At 53.1% G+C, this 21,455-nt stretch overlaps 1 protein-coding gene across 3 annotated transcripts in view; it reads left to right on the top strand.

Moving 5' to 3' along the window:
- Positions 1-6,811: 6,811 nt before the first annotated feature.
- The window catches only part of LOC137216299 (interleukin-3 receptor subunit alpha-like), a 28,837-nt gene continuing 14,193 nt past the window's right edge, over positions 6,812-21,455 (top strand). Inside the window, exons 1-4 of one of the 3 annotated variants that reach the window (XM_067722221.1) lie at positions 6,812-6,896; positions 8,404-8,451; positions 11,365-11,456; positions 13,950-14,048. In XM_067722221.1, the coding sequence (XP_067578322.1) occupies positions 13,985-14,048 (64 nt within the window). In that variant the 5' untranslated portion in view covers positions 6,812-6,896; positions 8,404-8,451; positions 11,365-11,456; positions 13,950-13,984. Of the gene's footprint in view, positions 6,897-8,403; positions 8,452-11,181; positions 11,457-13,949; positions 14,049-21,455 lie in introns of those variants that run through there. The other 2 variants (XM_067722220.1, XM_067722222.1) reach the window with 2 other exon arrangements.

The following is a 21,455-nucleotide window of genomic DNA, read 5'->3' as shown; positions in this document are numbered from 1 at the left end:
GAATTTCCTACAGATGGGTATCTTTAGGAAAGACAGATGGATTTCTAGGAGAACAAATGGTGCATAAGAAAGTCTGTGAGAATGTTTGTTTATGCCAGTACAGTGGTACTGTCTTCAAGGCCATAAAACTTCCCTGGAGACAGAATTTATGATGGTTTCAACCCTTTCCTGGGAGTGAAGTGTCCCAGAGGGAATTTATGGCATGCTTCACTCCCAGAAGTTTTTGCTTTCAGTCTGATAAGAGAAACTCCGAGAAGCCTTATTTTTCCTGCATCTGTTGAATCCCAAATCTCTTCTGCTTAAAATAATTTCATACCCATCCTGGGGTTCCGAGGGGGTTCCCACATTTGCAGACAAGGCTGAGAAGAGAGCCACTTACCATCTTTCCTTTGTTCTGTCTACAGGGCAGCCTCTCTAAGCGAGACCCCATAAGTACCCCTTCCTTTCTCTGCAGCCTCCCTGCTTGGGTTTTAGATGCTCAAAGTTGAGCCCTCAGCGGGCAGCCAGCACAGCTCAGCCCCGGGTCCCACTGAGCCCCTTTAGGGGTCACCGGGCTTTGTCTCCGATGGTGAAGCTGTGATTTCCCAAATGCCTCTGACTCAGCTCAAGGAGCCTGTTGTCACCCGCCCCGAGGAGAGAGCAACGTCCTTCTTCCCAATGGAGCTACTGACACCTTCTCAGTACACAGTGTAGCGACCTGAAAGCGCCCCCCTAAAAGTCATGTCCACCCAGAACCACAGAATGGGACTTCATTTGGAAGCAGGGCCTTTGCAGATGTGATGAAGTGAAGGATCTGTCCTCTGTGTAGAAAGAATCAGAATAACCCCAACCTCACTTCCCAAGGGCATGGGGACCCTGCCCGAGATGTGGGCACAGACGGACAGCTGTGAGACCCAGGTGCAAGACGGCAAAGCCCCTTAGGGCCCTGCCATTGCGGGGAGGGAGGGGAATATGGACCGAGGAAGCGGGTCCCAGGTGTCCGCCCGGTGTCAGGATGCTCTCCTGCGATGTGCACACGCTCTGCCTTCGCCCTGTTCCCAGCCTGGCGTTTGTCACCAAAGTCCATCACAAGATCCTCTTTTCTTTTAAAGGTTTTCCAAAGAGGAGGTGATAAAAATGAGTAGTGAATGCCCGATTCTGCCGTGATGGGAGAGCACACCGCCCGCATGCGTGTGAAGCGCGTGTCCTATAAAATCTGGAGTGAATGGAGCTCCACGCAGCACTTCGGTGAGTCTCCCGGGAACACCCGAGGCCACCGATGCCTGGCCAGGGGGGAGGGAAGCAGGGGCCCTTCCTCTGAATCCTGCTGCTTGACCCTCCTTCTTTTTTGGGGGGGGGGTCAGTTTCTCTTTTATTTCAAATAGTTTCACCTTCATTAAGAGCTTACAAAACAGGTATATGCATTATCTCATTGAATCTCCATTTTGCGAGGAGGTAACTGTAAGTGCAATTTTAATGTTTGTTCTATAAATTAAAAACTTGCACATTAATAATTGAACTGTTAAAAGATTATGTGTTCCTGGAAACCATTCTCCTATAGAATAGTAACAGTACAGAGGTTGGTTAGTAGGAAGGAATCTTCTGTCTCTTAGAAGGACCCTGTCATCAGATATAGGGCCACCCTCCTCCAGGAGGACCTCATCACACCCTTCACTGCATCACATCTGCAGAGACTCTCTTTCCAAATAAGGTCCCGGTTCCCAGGGTATAGGATGGGGACACATCTTTACGGGGGTCCACTGAGCCAACTGCAGGGCCCCTCCCAGCAGAGGGGCCCAAGGGTGGGTCCCGCAAGCTCTCTGATTAAACACACAACCTGCAGCCTGTCCTGCGGCCCTACGCGCCCTCCCATGTTTCTGGGGTAACCCTATGGGGAGGGCCCCACCCAGCTGCAACCACAGGAACACACGCTGCTGTGGGTCACTCCTGCCTCGGTCTCACTGGGAGGTCTCTGAGGCTCTGGCTGCCCGTCACCCCCCACCCCAGGGATGTCACCCTCGTGGGGTCAGCCAGGGTGTCCCCACTTCTCTCCCCACATGAGGGGGCTCTGACCTCCAGAGTGCCTCCCTCCTTCAGGGGGCCGGGAGGGGTATCACAAAGTGAGTTGCCTGAAAATCTGACAGCTGCCATCTGTCAGCACGGCTGGCTTGGTTCCTGGCAGGAAATGCCAAGGGTTGGCCCCGTAAGCTCAAGGTTGGCAGACCCACAGGGCACCTCATGCAGCCTCATGCCTGCCCTGTAGGACCAGCAGAAAACCCACAAGGTCGGGATCCACCCAGTCCCTCCCTCCAGGGCTCCCTCGGGATTCATTAGCAGCCAACAGGGCATGAGCTCTAAGTATGCACCTGCTGAATGCCTAAAAGAAGGGCTGCCCCACCCCTTCCCCAGAGAGGAGCTACCAAATCCATGTCTGAGCCTCCTTCCCCATAGGCAGTGGGTTCATGGCTTGCAGAAGGGGTCCAGGCTACACGAGTCAAGTCAGAGTTCCCCCAGAAAAGCCTCATTTGCAATTAAAACGAAAACAACACACACACACACACACACACACACACACCTTTCTCTCATCCTTGACATTTCACAATTACACATTCATTCCTTTGGTTATGTAGTGCAGTATTGAAAGTTAATATCCATTGAGAAGGAAGGCATTGTGTGGTATTAGCTGTGCCCTCGTGGAAATGTAATTGGTGGGTCCTGTCTTGTGAGCAGCAGGGTGAGAAATATGGGGACAGTGAAAAGGGGTGGGGTGGGGTGGGACAGGATCGCAGAAGAATCGATTCTTCACTGCCAAGATTCCCACGTTCCTCAGGCCCCTGTGTCTGGAAGTTCTCTTCTCCTCTGCTCAGCCCTGCTTCCCCCGCCCCGCAGTCTGATACCGGGTTGGTAGCCGATGTGTGCAAACCTGACCACCCGGTCACTCCTGACCCTCTGCACCTCTGTCCCATCAGGTTTCCCAGAGAAGAACTTCCTTGTGGTCCTGATCGGGCTGGTGGTGAGGGCAGCGGTTTTGTCCAGCATGGGCCTGAAATTCCTCTGTAAAAGGCAACACCCGCCCCCCACCCTCACCCCCCAAAAAACCTCGAGAACAGCATGACGGAGGCCACACACAAAAGGGCCCACGCCTGTCACCCCGTGCACGCAGAATGGCCAGAAACCCAGATTCAAAAAGCAGATTTGAGGTTGCTTAGGGCGGAGGGAGGGGAATGAGGGCAGGGGGCGGCTGCTAAAGGGATGGCCCGTCTGCTGCCTGAGCCCCATCCGTGGCCCAATGTCCACACTGGTTCTCTCCTGATGGCCGGGTCGGGGGGAGTTTGACTTTCCCGTGTGCTGTGGGCTTTACGCTTCCCGCAAAAGGCAGTCATTATTTTGTGCTCCAAAGAATAAACTTTAAAAAGAGATTAGGATTGACATAAATACGCTACCGTGGGTAACAGATAGCTAGTGGGAACCTGCGTTATAGCACAGGGAGCTCAGCTCCGGTGCTCTGTGATGACCTAGGTGGGCGGGATGGGGGAGGGGGATGGAAGGAAGGTCCAAGAGGGAGGGGATACAGGTACACATAGAGCTGAATCACTTCATTGTACAGCAGAAACTAACACACCATGGTAAGGCAATTATACGCCAATAAAAAATGAATAAATTAGTTTATTGATTAAAAAGAAGAGGCTTTCAAGAAAGAGGCAAAGCCAGGGGTCTCTGCAGAGAGCACACGCGTGTCTGGAAGACGGGTCCTGAGGACGCCGCCGGGCAAAGCGACTGTGAGCTCAGTACCGGTTAGGGGCTGTCCCTGGTGTCACAATTCGGAACCACCTGCTGGGTGACCGTCCAGGCACGGGCGATGGAGGCTGGCTATGGTCACAGCCACCACACGGGGGCAGCGGTGAGCAACCCGCCCATTTCCCGGCCCCAGTTTCTCAGCTTCCCAGGCCCCGAGGGGGGTGGTGTCTGGCCCGAGGGGTCGACTCAGGGCGGTGGCATCAGCCCTGGCTGCAGATGCAGGCTCTGTCCCCTTTGCCGGCTGGCTCGCCACGCCTGTGCAGCATGTGTTGAATGCCAGGTGACCACCTGGAGTGCCTGGGGCACGGGCATCCCTAGGAGACCACCCAGCCAAGGGGCTGCGGGCGTGTGGAGGAAGGTGGGGGCATCCCATGTCCGCTGCGGACGTCTGTGGACCATTGCATACACAAGGACCAGAATCACTGATGGAGCGTCTTGGGGTTCTCCTATAGCATGCAGCCCTGGGGGACACCTGGAGAGACTTGGGGAGTCCTGGGGGACTTGGGAATGTGTAGGGCCCCCAGGGCCTCCGTCTGGGGGGATGATAGTGGCTTTGGCACCAGACAGAGGTGATGGTTGCACAACACTGGGAATGTGCTGAATGCCGTCAAACTGTGCGCTTAGCATGAATTCTGCAGCTCGCGAGTTAAACGTCAGTAAAGCCGTTTTTAAGAAAGAAAAGAACGAACACATCACGGGCATCTTCATCTCCGAGATGCCTGCAACCCAGGTGGAGGAATGGGTTTTCGCCGCCTCTTGGGGGGCAGACAGACAGCCTCCGACTTAGGACAGACGGCCCCATCCTTGCTGTCACACTACCACGTGCAGACTTCGAAGCTGGCATCTGTGCTCCGCCCTGACCCTCCCCTGTCCGGGTGTGACCTCTCTCCCTTTCAGGGAAAACCGTTTATGATAAGTAAAGAAAACGAAAAATCGCCTGGATGTTTATTCACGGATTTGTATGAATGCAATGGTGTGGGCTGTGCAGAAATTGTAAGGAGACGTAGATTCATTTCTGCGCCTAAGGAAAGATATTCGTGGTGTATTTTTAGCAAAATTAAAAAGTGACAGGACTTCCCTGGTGGCGCAGTGGTTAAGAATCTGCCTGCCAATGAAGGGGACACGGGTTCGAGCCCTGGTCCGGGAAGATCCCACATGTGGCGGAGCCTAGAGCCCGTGAGCCACAACTACTGAAGCCCGTGCGCCTAGAGCCCGTGCGCCTAGAGCCCGTGCTCCTCAACAAGAGAAGCCACCGCAGTGAGAAGCCCGCACACCACAACGAAGAGTAGCCCCCGCTCGCTGCAACTAGAGAAAGCCCACTCGCAGCAACGAAGACCCAACGCAGACAAAAATAAATAAATAAATTTATTAAAAAAAAAAAAGAAAGAATGAGCGAAGGCATTGAGGAAAATAATCACAAACTTCCCCCCAAGGTGGCCAACATGGGGCATCCCCAAAACTCGATATGAACAACAAAGACACCTATCTCCCTGCCCATCTTCCAGCCACGGGGGGAAGAAGGACAAAGGGAGTACAGACAGGACGAGGATGGAAAACGCCCAGCTGAGGACAGTTCTCTTCGGTGGCGTGTCTCTACAACCCCACATTAAACATCCAGGCTGGGTTCCGTCCACACGCAGAAGAGACCCATCTCCCAGGCGGGGCTCGCTCAGGCTGTTGGCCAGGGAAGCAAACAGCAGAGTCGCGCCCCAGACACAGAGGGAGACGCCCGCTCCGATTTCCTGGGACGCCCTGAGCCCAACCGAAGACAACACTACAAAGAAACGGGCGTTTCACGAAAGGCTGCGGCCACTGATAAGGAAGATTTCATTTAGAAACTTCCATGTTTGGGGTTGGGCCAGAGCTAAGAAGGCGTCTCTTTCAAAAGACGTGCGGTGCTTCAGAGAAAATAGAAAAGATGAGGTCTAAGTGGAGGAAACACTCGCTATCGCTGTGGCCGAGGAACCCGTGACCCCGAGATACCCTGTGTCATCACCCCAGAGAGCCTCTGGCCACGACGCCACCTGAGACAACCTGGACCTGGAAAGACGGGCTTCTCGTGGGAGCATCAGCTCCGGCTACGGATGGGCTTGGCCCCGGCACACTCTTATGTACACGGATGGGTTTACAATAAAAATCAGAACCTGGCAAGTCAGCCCAAGCCTGGGCTGGCCACCGGCAGGTTCCAGAGCGGACCTGTGCACCGGTGGGACAGGCACCCTATGGGAAGGGTAAGCTTCCCTGGCATGGGGCCAGGGACCCGGGCAGGTTTCAGGAGGCCAGAGGGAGGGGATAGGGGTGCACGGTGAGAGAAAAAGAGTGTTATTTCTTACAGCAGAGTCCAGGGCGGCTCTAACAACCACACACTGAGGGCCTAAAACCACAGGCATCCATCGTCCCCCCAGTCCTGGAGACCAGAAGCCTGAGGTCAAGGTGTCCCAGGGCCGCGCTCCCTCCAGAGGCTCCAGGGGAGGGTCCTTCCCGCCTCTTCCAGCTCCTGGGGGCTCCAGGCGTCCCTGGGCTCGTGGCCGCGTCCCTCCCGTCTCTGCCTCTGTCTTCACGGGGCTCCTCCTCTGTGTCTGGGTCTCTCGCCTTCTGTGTCTTAGAAGGACCCTGTCATTGGATGTAGGGCCACCCTCCTCCAGGAGGACCTCAGCTCAGATCTTTGACTTTATCCCATCTGCAAAGGCCCTGTTTCCTACTAAGGTCCCGTTCTGAGGCTCTAAGGGATGTGAACTTGGAGAGTTATTAAAAAGTGCAGCAAAGATTACCACCCCCAGCGGACAGGGCGCTGGTGGTCCCTAAGTGCCGGGGCCCCCAGAAGCAGCAGCTGGGAGGACAGGTCTGCAGGTTCCCCGAGAACGCAGAGGGTACAGCTCACCCGCGCCGTGTCCGTGCCCGGAGCGCCAGGCCAGGAATCTTACAGCAAGGCGTGTCCCCTCCTCCAGGAAGACGCTCCGCCACCACGGCGGAAGTGCTTTTGTTGGGAAAGGTCATGAGAGCAGCCCCTCCCCTCGGGAGAATCCCGGAGACCAGCCTGGCCTGACCCCGAGGGCACGGCCCAGCCTTGTGCCGGGAAGTGGCCCTGGAGGGTCTCTGGGGACCTCAGAGCGCACGGGGTACCCTGTGCCTCAGCCTGCGAATTTCTTTATTTTTCTTTCTTTTTTAAGAAAATATTTATTTATTTATTTGGCTGCGTCGGGTCTTAGTTGCGGCACGCGTGTGGGATCTTAGTTCCTTGGACAGGGATCGAACCCGGGCCCCCTGCATGGAGAGCGCGGAGTCTTAGCCACTGGACGGCCAGGGAAGTCCCCTCAGCCTGTGATGTTCACTTCTCGCTCTTGCCCTGGGCTCTCAGACCGGCAGGGCTGCAGGTCCCGACGTGCACCCCACCACGCCCGTTTGCAGCTTTGCAGAGCTCGGCCTCGGCCAGCGAGGGAGGTGCGGCGCAGCTCAGGGGGGCGGGGTGGGGTGACCCCAGGTCGTGAGCTGCGGTTTGGAGCCTCCTGCCTGAGACACACCCGCCGCTCCCCCCGCCACTCCCCGCCCTGGCTTCCCCGAAGGTCGTGCAAAATCGAGGGACTTCCGGTTTAGAGGCAGAGCGCGGGGTGGGGGGGGAGGGGGAGGGGTGGGGGGGGAGGGGGAGGGGTGGGGGGAGGGGGAGGGGGGACTCCCTGGAGACAAGAATTTCTCTCTGCACGTTTTTCCGGACGGAAGACTAGATACAAGTCTCCCCGTGAGAGAGAGGTTCCTGAAACGCTTCAGAGCAGGAGTGGGTGTTGGCGTCTAAACCAGAATAGATTTGAAGTGGGTCTGGGGCCCCCCAGGGGCTGGATATGGTGGCCCCAGGAAGGTCAGGTTCTGCCCTCAGGATGGACCCGCTGGACCCAACAGGGTGTGTGAGACGCAGGCCCCAGGGAGACGGGCTGAACCCCGCCGGAAACACGCGTGTGTCTGTAGCGACAGACAGACAGACGGAACGTTTTCCCTTAAATAAATAAACACATATTTAATATTTAATGTATACGAATGCACTTATACACCAAGGTTAATTAATAGACATGAACGCTATGTAACATTGATGCAAACATTAATTAATGTACACCATGTAAGTCATACATTAATGCACCTGTATGATTATAATATACTATATACATGTAGTCTTTTATTTAGTTGTTATTTACTTTAAAAAAATTAATTTATTTATTTTTGGCTGCGTTGGGTCTTCATTGCTGTGCGCGGGCTTTCTCTAGTTGCGGCGAGTGGGGGCTGCTCTTCTTTGCGGTACGCGGGCTTCTCATTGCGGTGGCTTCTCTTGTCGCAGAGCTCGGGCTCTAGGCGTGTGGGCTTCAGTAGTTGTGGCTCAAGGGCTCTAGTGCGCAGGCTCAGCAGTTGTGGCACACGGGCTTAGTTGCTCCACGGCATGTGGGATCTTCCTGGACCAGGGCTCGAACCCATGTCCCCTGCATTGGCAGGCGGATTCTCAACCACTGCGCCACCAGGGAAGTCCCTATTATTTACTTTTAAACTTTTTATTTTATATTGGAGTATAGTTGATTACCAGTGTTGTGTTAGTTTCAGGTGTGCAGCAAAGTGATTCAGTTACACATATATATTCTTTTCCAGATTCGTTTCCTATTACAAGATATTGAATAGAGTTCCCTGTGCTACACGGTAGGTCCTTGTTGGTTATCCATCCTATATATAGCACTGTGTACATATATTCTCTTAAATATCTGAGCCTACTTTGATTTAAGGTGGTCCTGCAACTATTTCATCATAGAATCACAGTCACTAGTATTGTTAGCATTTTACTGTGGTGTTTGAAGGACATGTAGCCAAAAAGCGTCATCTCATGGCCAAACCCTGTCTCATAAACGTTGTTGGGAGGATGGGAAGCCCGGGCGCCTGGATGATAAGGGTGGGAGCCCATCACTTTTATGTCCACGGGCCGGTCGAAGCTCTGTGCCGTGGCCTGCGTTCTGGGTACGCGGGCCCAGCCGGAGGCCGCGTGGGAAGGGGGTTTAGGGGCTGTGTTGCTGGGCGGTGACCATGGCCACAGGGAAGCAGCCCCCCGGGAACTGATCCACTGCATCCCGCGGGGGGGCGTCCCGCCCCTCAGCAGGTCCCTAGGAGCCCCCCGGCGGCCGGTCTCCCAACGGGCATGCGGCCTTGGGCTGTCGTCTGCCGTCCAGGGGGCCGCGGGTTTCCTGGGGCGGAGGTGCTGCCGACCCCGCCCTCCTCGCCGAGCCGGCCATGCCCCCGGGTCGCGTGGCAGGTGCTAGGCGCTGGCTGGACGGGCTGCTATTCTGGTCTCTCCCGGCCCAGCTGCTCCGTGCCCTGGCCTTGCCCACCCCCTTTCCCGGTTCCCCATTTCTGTTCCCCGTAGCTCCTTCCCCACATGGAGGGCTGGATTCCAGGCACACAACGCACACTCCCCACGCCGCCAGCCCCCGGGTGTGTGGGGGCTTTTCTGAAATTAGTCATTGCTTGTCTGACGGCACTAAACCGCTGATGGGACGGAGCCGGGGGCCCCGGAGTGGGCGGCCGAGGGGTCTGTGGTCCCATGGAGGGAGACGGCTCAGCACGCATGCGCCCCTGGGCCTCTGTCGCCTCCTCTGGGTAGCGCCACCATCCTCTGCCTCACCTGGTCCCACCCCCCATCCGGAGACCCCCCCCCCCAAACACTAAACCTCAAGTCTTCCCCGGGGTTATAGCGACACCGGCGGGGCTGCGGGGGGATTTGGGGGTGTGGCCTTCATGGAACAGACTTGACACCAGTGGCCCCTGTTTGTCCTCTTGTCACCCCACGTACGCACGCCCAGGGCCTCCGGTTGGCAAGGTTCCCGGGGTCTGTGCCGTGCCCGCACGTTTGGGCTGCCTTGGGGCTGAGTATCCCCACGGACAGTCAGGGCTCAGCTTTTTTGGATCTGCTGAGCTAATGAGCACCTGTCCTGTGGCCTGGAGGCCCTGCGGTGCTTTTCTGTTGTGTCTTCCTTTTCTACTGGGGTTTTGGGCTTTTCGGGGAAAACTAAAAGGGCAGGAAGGAGAGGAGGGAGGGAGAGAGGGAGAGAAAGAGAAAGAAAAGAAAGAAGGGTCGTGGGGCATCCGTCCCAGACCCAGGAGTCAGAACCCACATCTGAACGTCACCCCTCAGCATCTGGGGGCGCACTGCCAGGAAAGGGGTCCAGCCTGGGCTCAGCCCCGTGGGTGAAGTCCACTCTGGACTGTCATTCCTCAGCTTTGTCATCTGTGCCCACCCCTGCCCCGCACTGCATCTGCCTAGACACCCCCTGCCCCAGCATCGCTGTGCTTCAGTCCCAGACGAAGAGGGACCCTGGGCAGACATGAGGTGTCCACCAAGAGTGGGCACTGCCTAGCGTGCCTTTCACAGTCGCCTCAGGTCTTAGCAAGATGCTCACCAGCCCTGAACAGGGATGAGGGGATGGGCGTCTGGTCCTTCCCTTGGGGAGACGTGGCTTTTGTCTGTCAGAGGCGCTGGTCAGCCACCGAGACTCGTGCTCTGCGGGAAGTGGGCGGCCGTCACAAAGGACCCCAGGCTGCTCGGCTTAAATCCACAGGCCTGCACCCTCCCCCAGCCCCGAGGACCAGACGTCCGAGCTCAACGTGCCCCGGGGCTGCGCTCCCTCCAGAGGCTCCAGGGGAGGGTCCTTCCCGGCTCTTCCAGCTTCCGGGGGCGCCAGGCGGCTCCCACCTCTGTCCTTGTGTGGCTGTGTCCTCCCTGTGTCCCTGTCTCCCGGGGGCCACCTTCTCATAAGGACAGCAGTCCCATGGGACATAGGGACCAGCCGGTTCCAGGTGGAGTCTGTGTTACCTTAATCCACTACACCTGTGACAGCCCTGTTTCTGAATAAACCGGGCTCTGCGAGTCCAGGTGGATGTGCACTGGGGCTGTGGAGTAGACAGGAAACACTGGAGGAGACAAGAGGACCTGCCTCAAGGGAGAGGGTGGAGGGACGGACACGTGGGGCTGGAGCTTGGGAGCGGCGACAGGCAGATGACAGGTGTAGGGCGAAGGCAAGGGATGCCCAGGAGGGCCCGGGTGAGGGAAGGTCACCTGGGAGCACGTTGGTAGGGGCCAGGCTGAGAGCTGCGTGAGTCCCGTGCAGCCAGCGCGTCGGGGGCCCGGGGTCACCTCCCTGTCCCCTTGGGCACGAGCGGTCATTCCAATGGGACCTCGAAGGAAGGGGCCAGGGCCCCGGCCATTCACGCTGACCGGCTTTACCCAGGACACGGCTCCGGGAAACTGCCCAAGCCGGGTGAATGGCGGGAAGCCACTAGGATTGTGACAAAGAGGAACCTGCAAACAGAAGTGAGAACGGGAAAAGCAGACTTTGAAAGCAAGGGTGTTCCTTCCAGGAGAGCACAGAGCTGCAGTCCTGTTCCTGACCCCAGACCGTAATTCTGAGCTGAGGGGTGCAGAGCGCTCCTGGACCTGGTCACACCCTCAACGCATTCTCCCCGCCTCCCCGGCTCACTGGGGCTTAGTTTTTAGGGGTGGGGCTGACCCCGGAGGCTATAAAAACACTGATGAGAGAAGAAACAAGGTTCTTTCTCTTTCGGGAGGCTGCCTGCAGCACAGCCGAGAAGCCAGGAGAGCTTGGGGCCCACCCCCAGGCCAGCTAGACCAGCACCAGGAGAGGGTGCCTGCATCCCAGGTAAGACCCCGGGGCCGGGCTTGGGGGCGGGAGGCAGGCAGCGGCCTCGACTGCTGTCCCTGGAGACTCAGTACTGACCGCCAGCCCCGGGGGCGGGGGCGGGACCCCCAGGACTTGAACGTGGCTCGTGGCCGCTGAGATGTGTCATCCGGGGCAACACACAACGGATTCAAAGCCTTTATGCCCAAGGATGCCGAGTGTGTCACGGACCCCGGTTACGGGATCCGACCGCGGTGCCACCCTGTACTAGGCTGGGTGCCCGGGGGTCTTGACCACCTCTGTGTCTTGCGCCGGGTCCTGTGCGTTGGCCGAATGGATGAACGGTTCGGAGTGGCTCTCCCCGGACGAGAGGCTTCCCCCTAATCACAGTGCCCCCGACTCCTGCAGGCTCACACTTGCCCCCAGACGCAGGCAGGCGAGCTGCCGGGGTGCAGAGCCCCAAGGCCCCTTCCCTCGCCCCGGTCCTGCTGAGCCTGGCCCCATCCCCCGCCTCTGGGGGCTTGACTCTGCCCAGGGACGCCTCTTCTCTTTGCGATCTGGGGGCAGCAGGATACGTCGATGACCCTCATGCAATGTGGGTGTTTAAAGGACGTGAGCTTCTCCGAGCAAGGAGAGATGCCTGTGGGTGGGCTCAGTGTCGCGGGCCTGGAGCCGTGTGTACCTGTGGGGCTCGGCTCACCTGAGCAGACGCCAGGAACAGACACCCACCCCTGCCTCGACGCCCACGGGGGCCCGTCTTCATCGATCAAAGAGGAGCCCGAGGCCGTGCTCATCCAATATTCTTCTCCCCGTGGATCCACGTCTGGGCCTTTTGTGAGCGCGGCGTTTACTCCTCTGGATCGTGAGGCCCGGCTGGGAGGCACCTCCCCTGAAGCTTTGTGCCCGACGCCTGGCCCTCCTCACCCTCATCCCTGTACCACAGATAGATGGTTTGGCGTCTGTCCCAGGACACCTCCCCGTGATGGGCAGTTCCGGATCTGACCCGTTGCCTTGTCCTGGGAAGGGGTCTCTCGGGCTTCCCTCCACCCAGTTTGGCAAGAAGGACCCTGGGTGTCGGCTTCTGGTGTCAAATCTGTGTGAAAGTTGGCACTTTTGGGGGACCAGGTCAGTCCTGGGGAATCTTGTGGGAGCCCCAGACCTGGATGGGGGAGCAGGTGAGACCCCAGATGGATGGAGTCCGGGTTGGGTCTCATGATGGGGCTGCTGGACAGGCCCTGAAGGAGGTAGGGTGCGTCCTGGGCCCCCCCCAATCCCAGCCAAGACGCTCCAGGTGGGATGGCGGGGAGTGGCGGTCAGGTCTTTGGGCGACCCTGACTGGCACAGAGAGCCTGAGGCCCTGCTGAGGGTGTGGCCCCCCGAGGCAGATGAGGGTCCAAGGCTCTGCTTGGGTGGCAGCCCCAGGTCGGCCTCCAGGCGCCAAGGGCATTTGCATGAGTGACTCAGGTGGGGGGGGGGATGGGTGGGGTCCGTCGGGAGACCCTGCCGCTGGGGCCCGGAAGGTGCAGAAGGTGGACCCCCGGGGGAGGGTCTAGGAGAGCCGGCCTGCAGAGGGGGGCTTCATGGGGACCTGGGGAAAAGCTCTGGCAGGAATGATGAGACAGCACGGGATTTAGTGACCGTAACTCGGTCTTTTCAGGAAACTGCGTTGTACTTCATGCTCTTAACTAAACTTCCTTCAACTGTTCTGTGAGCCCAGTGTTTCCTGGTGCTGCGTGGAAGGTGATTTCTGGGTTCCGGGATGGGGCTGGAGCCAAGGGTGAGCTCAAACCCCAGGGCGGGAGCTTTTTAGAGAGGCTGACACACACACACACACACACACACACACACACACACACACACACGCACGCACACACACACGCACGCACACACGCACACACACACGCACGCACACAGACACATATGTGCAGACCTGCATACACGCAGGAATGCATGTACACATGCACACACAGACCTGTGTAATGTGTGTGCGCAATACACACAGATACACACATGCACACATGCATGCACACAGACATACATGCACACACAGACACACAAAGACCTGTGTAATGTGTGCACACACACAGAGACACATGCATGCATACACAGCACACACAGAGACACACAAACACATGTAATGTGTGCACACACATGCGTGCATATGCATATAGAGACATGCAGCGCACATAGATACATATACAAGATGCAGAGATATGCACACAGATACACACGTGCACACATGTGCACACACAGTGCACAGACACATAAACACAAGTAATATGTGCAGACACATGCATACACATGCACACAGGCATGTGGTATACACGGGTGCATACACACGTGCACACACACATACGCACACATGCACACACGTGCACACATGCACACACACGTGCTCACGCACGGGAGGCTCTCCTCCCGGAAGCAGCTCCCTGCGCTCGGAGCAAGACAGCCCTGGGGGCTCAGCCTCCTCCCTGCCGCCACCCCACGCGGCCACTGTCTCTTCTCTTCCAGCTGGTGCCCGCCCTCCTGTGGGAGCTGCCTTGGCCATGGCTTTCGTCTGGCTGGCGGTCTTCCTGGTGCCCGTCTCCAGCCTGCTGCCACCGGACCACGGTAGGAAAAGCCGGAGGAAAAGCCGCGTGTGGTCTGTGGGTCCCTGGGGCTGTGTTGCTTTTCAGTGAAACTGTTTACGTTGGGGTCACGGTCGAGTCACTCGGCTGCCATGAGAGATAGTGCAGACACTTCCCACGTAGCCTTCCCCTCAGTCACCCCAGTGGGTTCATCTTGCAAAACTGGTACCTCACAGACAGGATGTTCATCCTGATATGGTCAAGACACTACGTCCAGAGCTCTGGGTGTAGCTACGGCGCTGGGACCCGGCAGTGTGCTTGGATGTATTGTCACCCTCTCTCTGGGTCGGAAGAACCCCGTGCAAACATTAGGGTGATGGGCTGAACTGGGTCCTCGCCAGATTCATGCGCTGAAGTCCTAACGAACAGAACCTGTCAACCGGAGTTATTTGGAAATAGGGTCTTTACAGACGTCCCTGAGTTAAGATGAGGTCACGTGGGTGGATCCCCGTCCAGAACAATGGGTGTCCTTATGAGGAGGGGAGATTTGGACCCAGGCATGGACACAGGGAGAAGCCAGGTGGCGATAGAGGAGAGATTGGGGTGATGCAGTCACAAGTGCAGGAACGCCTAGGACTGGGGCAGGGCAGCTCCCAGAAGCTGCAGAGGTTCTCCAGCTGGAACGGATTCTCCCTCTGAGTCTGTGGGAAGAACCAATCCTATAGCATCCTGGCCTCCGGGACCAGGAGATAAAAATCCAGGTGTCATGAGAGATGCGTCGTCTGGAGCTTGGACAAGCAGATGAGCAACGAGTAAGATGCTTTTGGGGCAACTCCATCCTGTTTTTCTCACATTTGTAACGGAGATTTATGGGGGGTAGGGTGCAAACCAGGGTCTCCGTGGCGTCCAGGAAGTTCCCACCATCTTCAAGCACGGTGGTGATGGGTAGGAAACAATTCGCGACGTGATAGTGAAGTTCGACCGTGACACACGATAAGGAGGTGAAAAGACAGTGATGTAGGTTCTTAAGCTGCCGTGCCCACCTCTGACTGTCAGTGTCCGGCTGACTTCGGGTGACAGGTGTGGCTGGGAGAGAATATCCCAGGTGGGGCAGGGTGCAGAGCCAGTCTGTTGCTGGTGGAGAGCGCCCACCACCAGGCAGCAGAACCCCCAGGGGAGCCATGCCCTCGGCCCCGGAGAGTCTACGTTTCCTGGGCGCCCAGTAGTGAGGGCGCCCAACTCGGGGTGCAAAGACCTGGATGCTTACAGGAGTACAAGAGATATGGTGCCCTCCAGGCGGGCATGCTGCCTTGGGGAGGGTCTGCAGAGAAGCCCCTCCCATCAGGGCTTCGCTGAGTGACCGGTGGACCCGGGACAGTGAGCAAGCCTCCTGTCCAGCTCGCACAACACGCACATGTGGAGCAGCGCTTCAGGCAACGGGAGCAGAGTGCACCCCCTCACCATGGACGCTGGGTGCTTGCATCAGGCGCCGCGCCCTGTGCCGCTGTGATGGCCACAGCATTGCCTAACCATGAGAAGTTCGTTCCTTCCTCAAAGAGTAGTGGAGTTCAGATGGTGTGAGAGTGTGTGTGTGTGTGTGTGTGTGTGTGTGTGTGTGTGTGTGTGTGTGTTAGGGCATAGGTATCATTCTTCTGGGGACTGCTGGCTTACTCAGCTCAGGCTGCCTTAACAAAATACCACAGTCTGGAGGACTTGAGTAACATACATTTATTTATCCCAGTCCTGGAGACCAGACGTCTGAGGTCAAGGTGTCCCAGGGCCACGCTCCCTCCAGAGGCTCCCGGGGAGGGTCCTTCCCGCCTCTACCAGCTTTTGGGGGCTCCAGGCGTCCCTGGGCTTGTGGCTGCCTCCCTCCTGTCTTCACAGGGGGTTCTCCCCGGGTGTGCACCTGTACCCAAATTTCCCCTCTTAATAAGGACACCAGTCGGATTGGGTTAGGGCCACAGTATGGCAGCGGGACCTCATCTTAATTAATTACATCTGCACTCACCCTATTTCCAGCTAAGGTCCCATTCTGTGGTTAGGACTCCAGCATGATTTGGGGAGGGCTGGGGAAAGGACACAGTTCACTCCATCCCAGGGGGCTCTGTTCCATGTACAGACCCGGGATCCTTACATACGGATGGACCTGGGAAGCTCCATCATCTCCTTGGAGGAGCTTGTAGACGGATCACACGGGAGTTTTTAGAGGTCTGAGCTAAAAGGACCATACATTGCTTCTGTCCATTTCCTGGACTCCAAGTCAGTCACGTGGCCGCACCTGGTGACCAGAGGGGCCGGGAGATGCAGGAGGTCTGGGAGGGGAGGGGGCTTTCTCCACGCCTGAGGCTCCCACCCCCGCCCCCCGTCTTTGCCCCACTTGTACGGGGCTGAGGCCGCTGCCACCTTTGTGGTGGCTTCAGGCCCATGGGCATTCTGGGGTCACTGACCACAGGCAGGAAGTGAGTAGCTTTCTAGGAGCCAAACGCTGAAGGAAGCAGGGAGCGTGTTGTACCGTTCTAACATTTCCCCCCAAAGCGCCCTAAAACTACAACGTTGGTCAAAGTGCATTAGAAAGGCCGTGGGTACAGGACACGGTGGAATAGAGGCGTTGAAACCAGACACCTTGTCTTGTTCGAATCGTACGGAGAAGTGGTTAGTCCTTCCCTACTGAGTCTGAATTAGCGCCAGGATTTTCACAGATTTATCAGGGGAAGGACGTTTTCGTCCCTGTCTAGTTTGCTGAGAGTTTTTCGTCTCAAAGGGGTGTTAAACATGGTCAAAAGGTTTTCCTGCTTCTATGGATACGATCACCAGTTTTCTGTTAAAGGGGCCCATTATAGTGATGGTTAAAATAGCCTTATAATATTCCTGGAGTAAATCCGTTGGGTCAGGAGGTGTTACCACTTTTGTACTTTACCTGATTTTCTGGGCTAGTATTCTGTGAAGGAATTTGGTGTCCAGGAGTATAAGGCGTTTTCGGTTTCAGTTTACTTCTAATGTTTTGATTTTGGTATCAGGATAACGCTGGCCTCATAAAGTGAGTCAGAACATGTTTCCCGCCTTTCCTCTGTTTTCGGAAAGTTTCCGCACGTTGTTACTATTTCTTTTTTAAATTGCTGGTGGAATTCAGCCGCAAAGCCATCTGTGCCTGATGCTTTCTTTCGGGGAAGCTTTTTCATTATATATTCTATTCCTTTAATACTTACAGGGTTATTCAGGTTTGCCACTTATGTCAGTACTGCTAATGTGTGTCTTTCAAGAAGTTGGTTCATGTCATACATCGTTGAAGGTATTGGCATAACTTTTGTTCAAATTACCCCCAATTCTTCTTTCAATGTCTTTCAGGATGTGTATCAGCGTCCCCTCTTTCATTCCTAAAATTGGTCTTTTTTTGTTTTTTCCTTGATCAGTGTAGCAAGAGAGAGGTTTTTCCATTATATTGTCTCTTGTATAGCACCAGCTTTTGGTTTCCTTGACAATCTATATAGTTTTTCCATTTTCTTTTTCACTGATTTTTTTTTGTTCCCTTTATTTTTTTTAGGGATTTTGCTTTAGGCTTAATTTCTTTTCAGTTTAATTTGTTCTTCTTTCTCTAACGTCTTCATGTGCAAACTGATTCTTGAATTTAAACTCTATTCCTACCCTAAACATGTAATGTTATGAATTTCCCTGTAAGCATTGCTGTAGCTGCGTCGCACTTTTTTTTCCTTTCATTTTCATTCAGTTCAAAATGTTTTCTACATTTCCTGTGATTTCTTCTAAGACGCACATGGTAATTTACCAGTATGTCATTTTGTTTGCAAATATATGGTGTGTTCCAGATTTTAAAAGACTGATCTTGAATTTAATCAAGAGAGAATTGTAGTCAGAGAATATATACACAGTGAATGATTTAAACCTTTTTAAAAGGACTGACACTTCCCGTGCCAGTACACGGTCTATTTTGATGAATCTTCTGTCTGTAGTTCATAAAAATGTGCATCCTGGGACTTCCCTGGTGGTCCAGTGGTTCGGACTCTGCACTTCCACTGCAGGGGACGCGGGTTCCAGCCCCGGTCAGGGAACTAAGATCCCGCAAGCCGTGCGGCTCGCCCCCGGACAAAAAAAAACAGAAAACAAATGTGCACCCTGCCGTCATTGGTTAGAATGTCCCCACAATGTCAATTAGGTCAAATTGTTGATATTTTGTTCAAGTCCTGTATATCCCTCCCGTATTCTGTCTATCTGTTCTATTAGACAGGGAGGTGGTGCTTATGCCGCATGTATTTTCAAAATGACTGTTGAGAGCACATATATTAGGATGAATTGGCCATTTAATCGCTTGAAATGGTCCCTTCTTACCCCCGGAAATAAAATCCTGGGATAAAATCCTAGGTTTTATACAATTGGAGCTTGCATAAAATATGCTTTCCTATTATTGCCATTTAAACTATATTTAAAGTACCTTTCTTGCGGACAGCGTACTGTGGGGTCCTTTTAAAGTCTAGTCTGAAAACCTTTCCTTCTCCCTGGAGTGTTTAGACCATTTGCATATGCAATGAACTTATTAAGATGATTGACTTTAATTCTACCATTTTGCTACTTGTTTGCTGGGTTTTTTTTTTTAGTTTTTCTTTTTTTTTCTTTTTGTCGCCCCTCCTTTCCTGACTTCTTTCCAGTTACTTTTTTAGTGCTTTTCTTGTTTTTGTGTTTTTCTCTACCGTTGGCTTTTGGGCTAGCCCTCTTTGTTCCATGGCTTGTGCGGTTCCTCTGGGATGATTCATTCAGTACATACTCTCTTCAAATAACGTTATTCTACTTCACACAGAACATAGGAATCTCAAAACAGTATACGTTTACTTCCTGCCTCATCCTTTGTGCCATGTCACACATGTACTTCTACGTCTCTATAAGCCCACAATACACAATACAATATTTTCTTTTAAAGAATTATCTTTTTAAAACCTTAAAAAAATGGGAAAGCTTTCCAGTTTGCCTACATTCCTACTATTTCTGGTATGCTTTTGTTGCATCTCTGCTCACCTTGGTTCCACATTCCTTCGTGAGTGTCCATCTGCTGATTTCTCCTTCAGCCACAAAAGCCTTTTTTGAAAACATTTCTTACAGACCTGCTCTTCTGGCAAAAAAACAAACAAATACAAAAATACAAAAAAAAAAACTTTCACTTTTTGTCACTATAAAAAGTCTTCATATTTCACCTTCCATTTATCGCTAAGATATAGATTCTAGGTTGACCAGGATTTGTATTGTTTTCTTGCAGCATTGGGAGAAGTCGTTCTGTCACCTTCTGTCTCCCATTGTTTCTAAAGAGAAATCAGCAGAAATTCTTATCTTTGTTCTCTGATAGGTGCGGCGCCTTTTTTCCGTTGGTTTTGTAAGATTTTCTTGATTCCACTTTTTAAAAAGGCATTTGAGGATGATGTGTCTTAGCGTTTGTGTTTGTTGGTACCTGTGTGTCTGTGTATCCTAGTAGGGTTTTTGAGCTTCCTGGGCCTGTAGGTTTATAATTTTCATTAAGTTAGGAAATGTTTGGCCACAATTTCTTCAAATATTTTTCTTTGGGGGCTTCAGCGTAGATCATTTCCATTGTCTTCCAGTTCATCCAAGTGAATTTTCTCATCTCAGATGCTATATGTTCTACCTCTAAAAATTCTGTTTGGTTCCTCCTTTATATCTTCCATTCCTCACTGCATAGTGTTCATGTTTTCCTTCAAGTCCTCTAACACATTTATAGTGGCTGTTTTAATGGACGTCTCTGTTAATTTCATCGTCAGCCACTCAGGGGACGATTTCTATGACCCGACATTTCTTCTGGTCACAGCCAACACATTCCTGCTTCTCTGCGTGTCTAGTCATTTTTTATTGGGTGCTGGATATTGTGAGGGATGGGTTGGTGAGGGTCTCCTTTGGTTGCCTTCTTTAAAGATGGTGAGTTTTGTTTCAGCAGGCCGTTCCTTTATTGGTGGGTCGCCTTGTTTTGAAGTTTTTCAAGGTGGGTCACCTTTAGCTTTTTCTCTCCGACAACAAAGGCCTGACTCTTCTGGGGTCTTTACTGACTTCTCAGTGTTCAGCAAGGAATCTCCACCTTGTCCCATTGGATTGTGAATGTCTCCCACCCCAAAATACACTCTCAGAATTGTTTGTCTTCGTTTTCAGAAAGTCTAAAAATAGTTGCTTTATATATTTGGCCGTTTTCTAGGGGCTCATGGTGAGAGATACATCTGAGACTACTTTACCATGACTGGAAGAGTATTTCCCACCATCTATAGTTTTTCAAAAGCTCTAGGGTTGAGAACACTATGTCCCTTTTCTTTCAGAGTACTGGAGGGTCACGAGTATATTGCAATAAACACTCTTATGTGTATTTGCATTGATTTTGTTTCATTTTGTCTTTACAGATTTGCTTTTACTTTCTTCTGTTGGCATTAAAGTTCTTTTTTATTTGTGAGCACAACTGTAATTGGGTAGATAATAACCACTCTAAGGGAGCACAGGTAGATTTTATGGAAAACATAGTGACAGAAAACTCCCTTGTTATGTGATTTAAATATATATGGACTTATTTATATAAATATATATAATTTTATATAAGTACATTTCATATTAGATTATAAAGATTATTTTAAAATTTTAATTTTAAAATAATTAAAGTTGTGGGCTTCCCTGGTGGCGCAGTGGTTGAGGGTCCACCTGCCGATGCAGGGGATGCGGGTTCATGCCCCGGTCCGGGAGGATCCCACATGCCGCAGAGCGGCTGGGCCCGTGAGCCATGGCTGCTGAGCCTGCACGTCCGGAGCCTGTGCTCCACAACGAGAGAGGCCACAACAGTGACAGGCCCATGTACCGCAAAAAAAAACAAACAAAAACAAAACAAAAAAAAATAAAATAATTAAAGTTGTAAATAAAGCTATAAAAATTAAAAACAAACTTAAATGTAATAAAAATACGCTAAAACTCATATTTTCTACTGCATCACTCATAGCTGTTTTAATGATATTTACTGTTGTTTTGGAAGAAGTGAATATAAATTCTGAGGCATAAGAATCCATTAAAAATTACATTTTCACTTGTAAGAAATTTCCCTAGGGAAATTGTGTTTTAAGGAATAAATTATCCTTATAGGTTGGGAGACCGTAATGCCAGAAACCAGGATATTCATAGGATTTGGTCTTGCTTGTCAAACTAAGGTTGTTGATCCTGATAACTGATCACAGTGCTTGCGGTTTATAATCATTTCTGCGAAATCCTCTAAATGAGGGGTCACAGATAACAGCTGAAGAAATGTCTGATGGACCTTTATAGCTTTGAGTTGCTGGTCCTATGTGATTGCTTCATGAAGCAAGTCACTGATAAAACACGTGGAATCCTTTGGTCTGCAAACTTTGACCTCCGTCCCCATTGACAGCATCATACGAATATATATGTGCTTTGATTGCACTTCAAAATG

Source organism: Pseudorca crassidens, chromosome X (genome assembly GCF_039906515.1).
Source record: "Pseudorca crassidens isolate mPseCra1 chromosome X, mPseCra1.hap1, whole genome shotgun sequence".
NCBI lineage: Eukaryota > Metazoa > Chordata > Mammalia > Artiodactyla > Delphinidae > Pseudorca > Pseudorca crassidens.
Note: the sequence above shows the minus strand (reverse complement) of the source record. Positions and strands in the feature narration are given on the sequence as shown.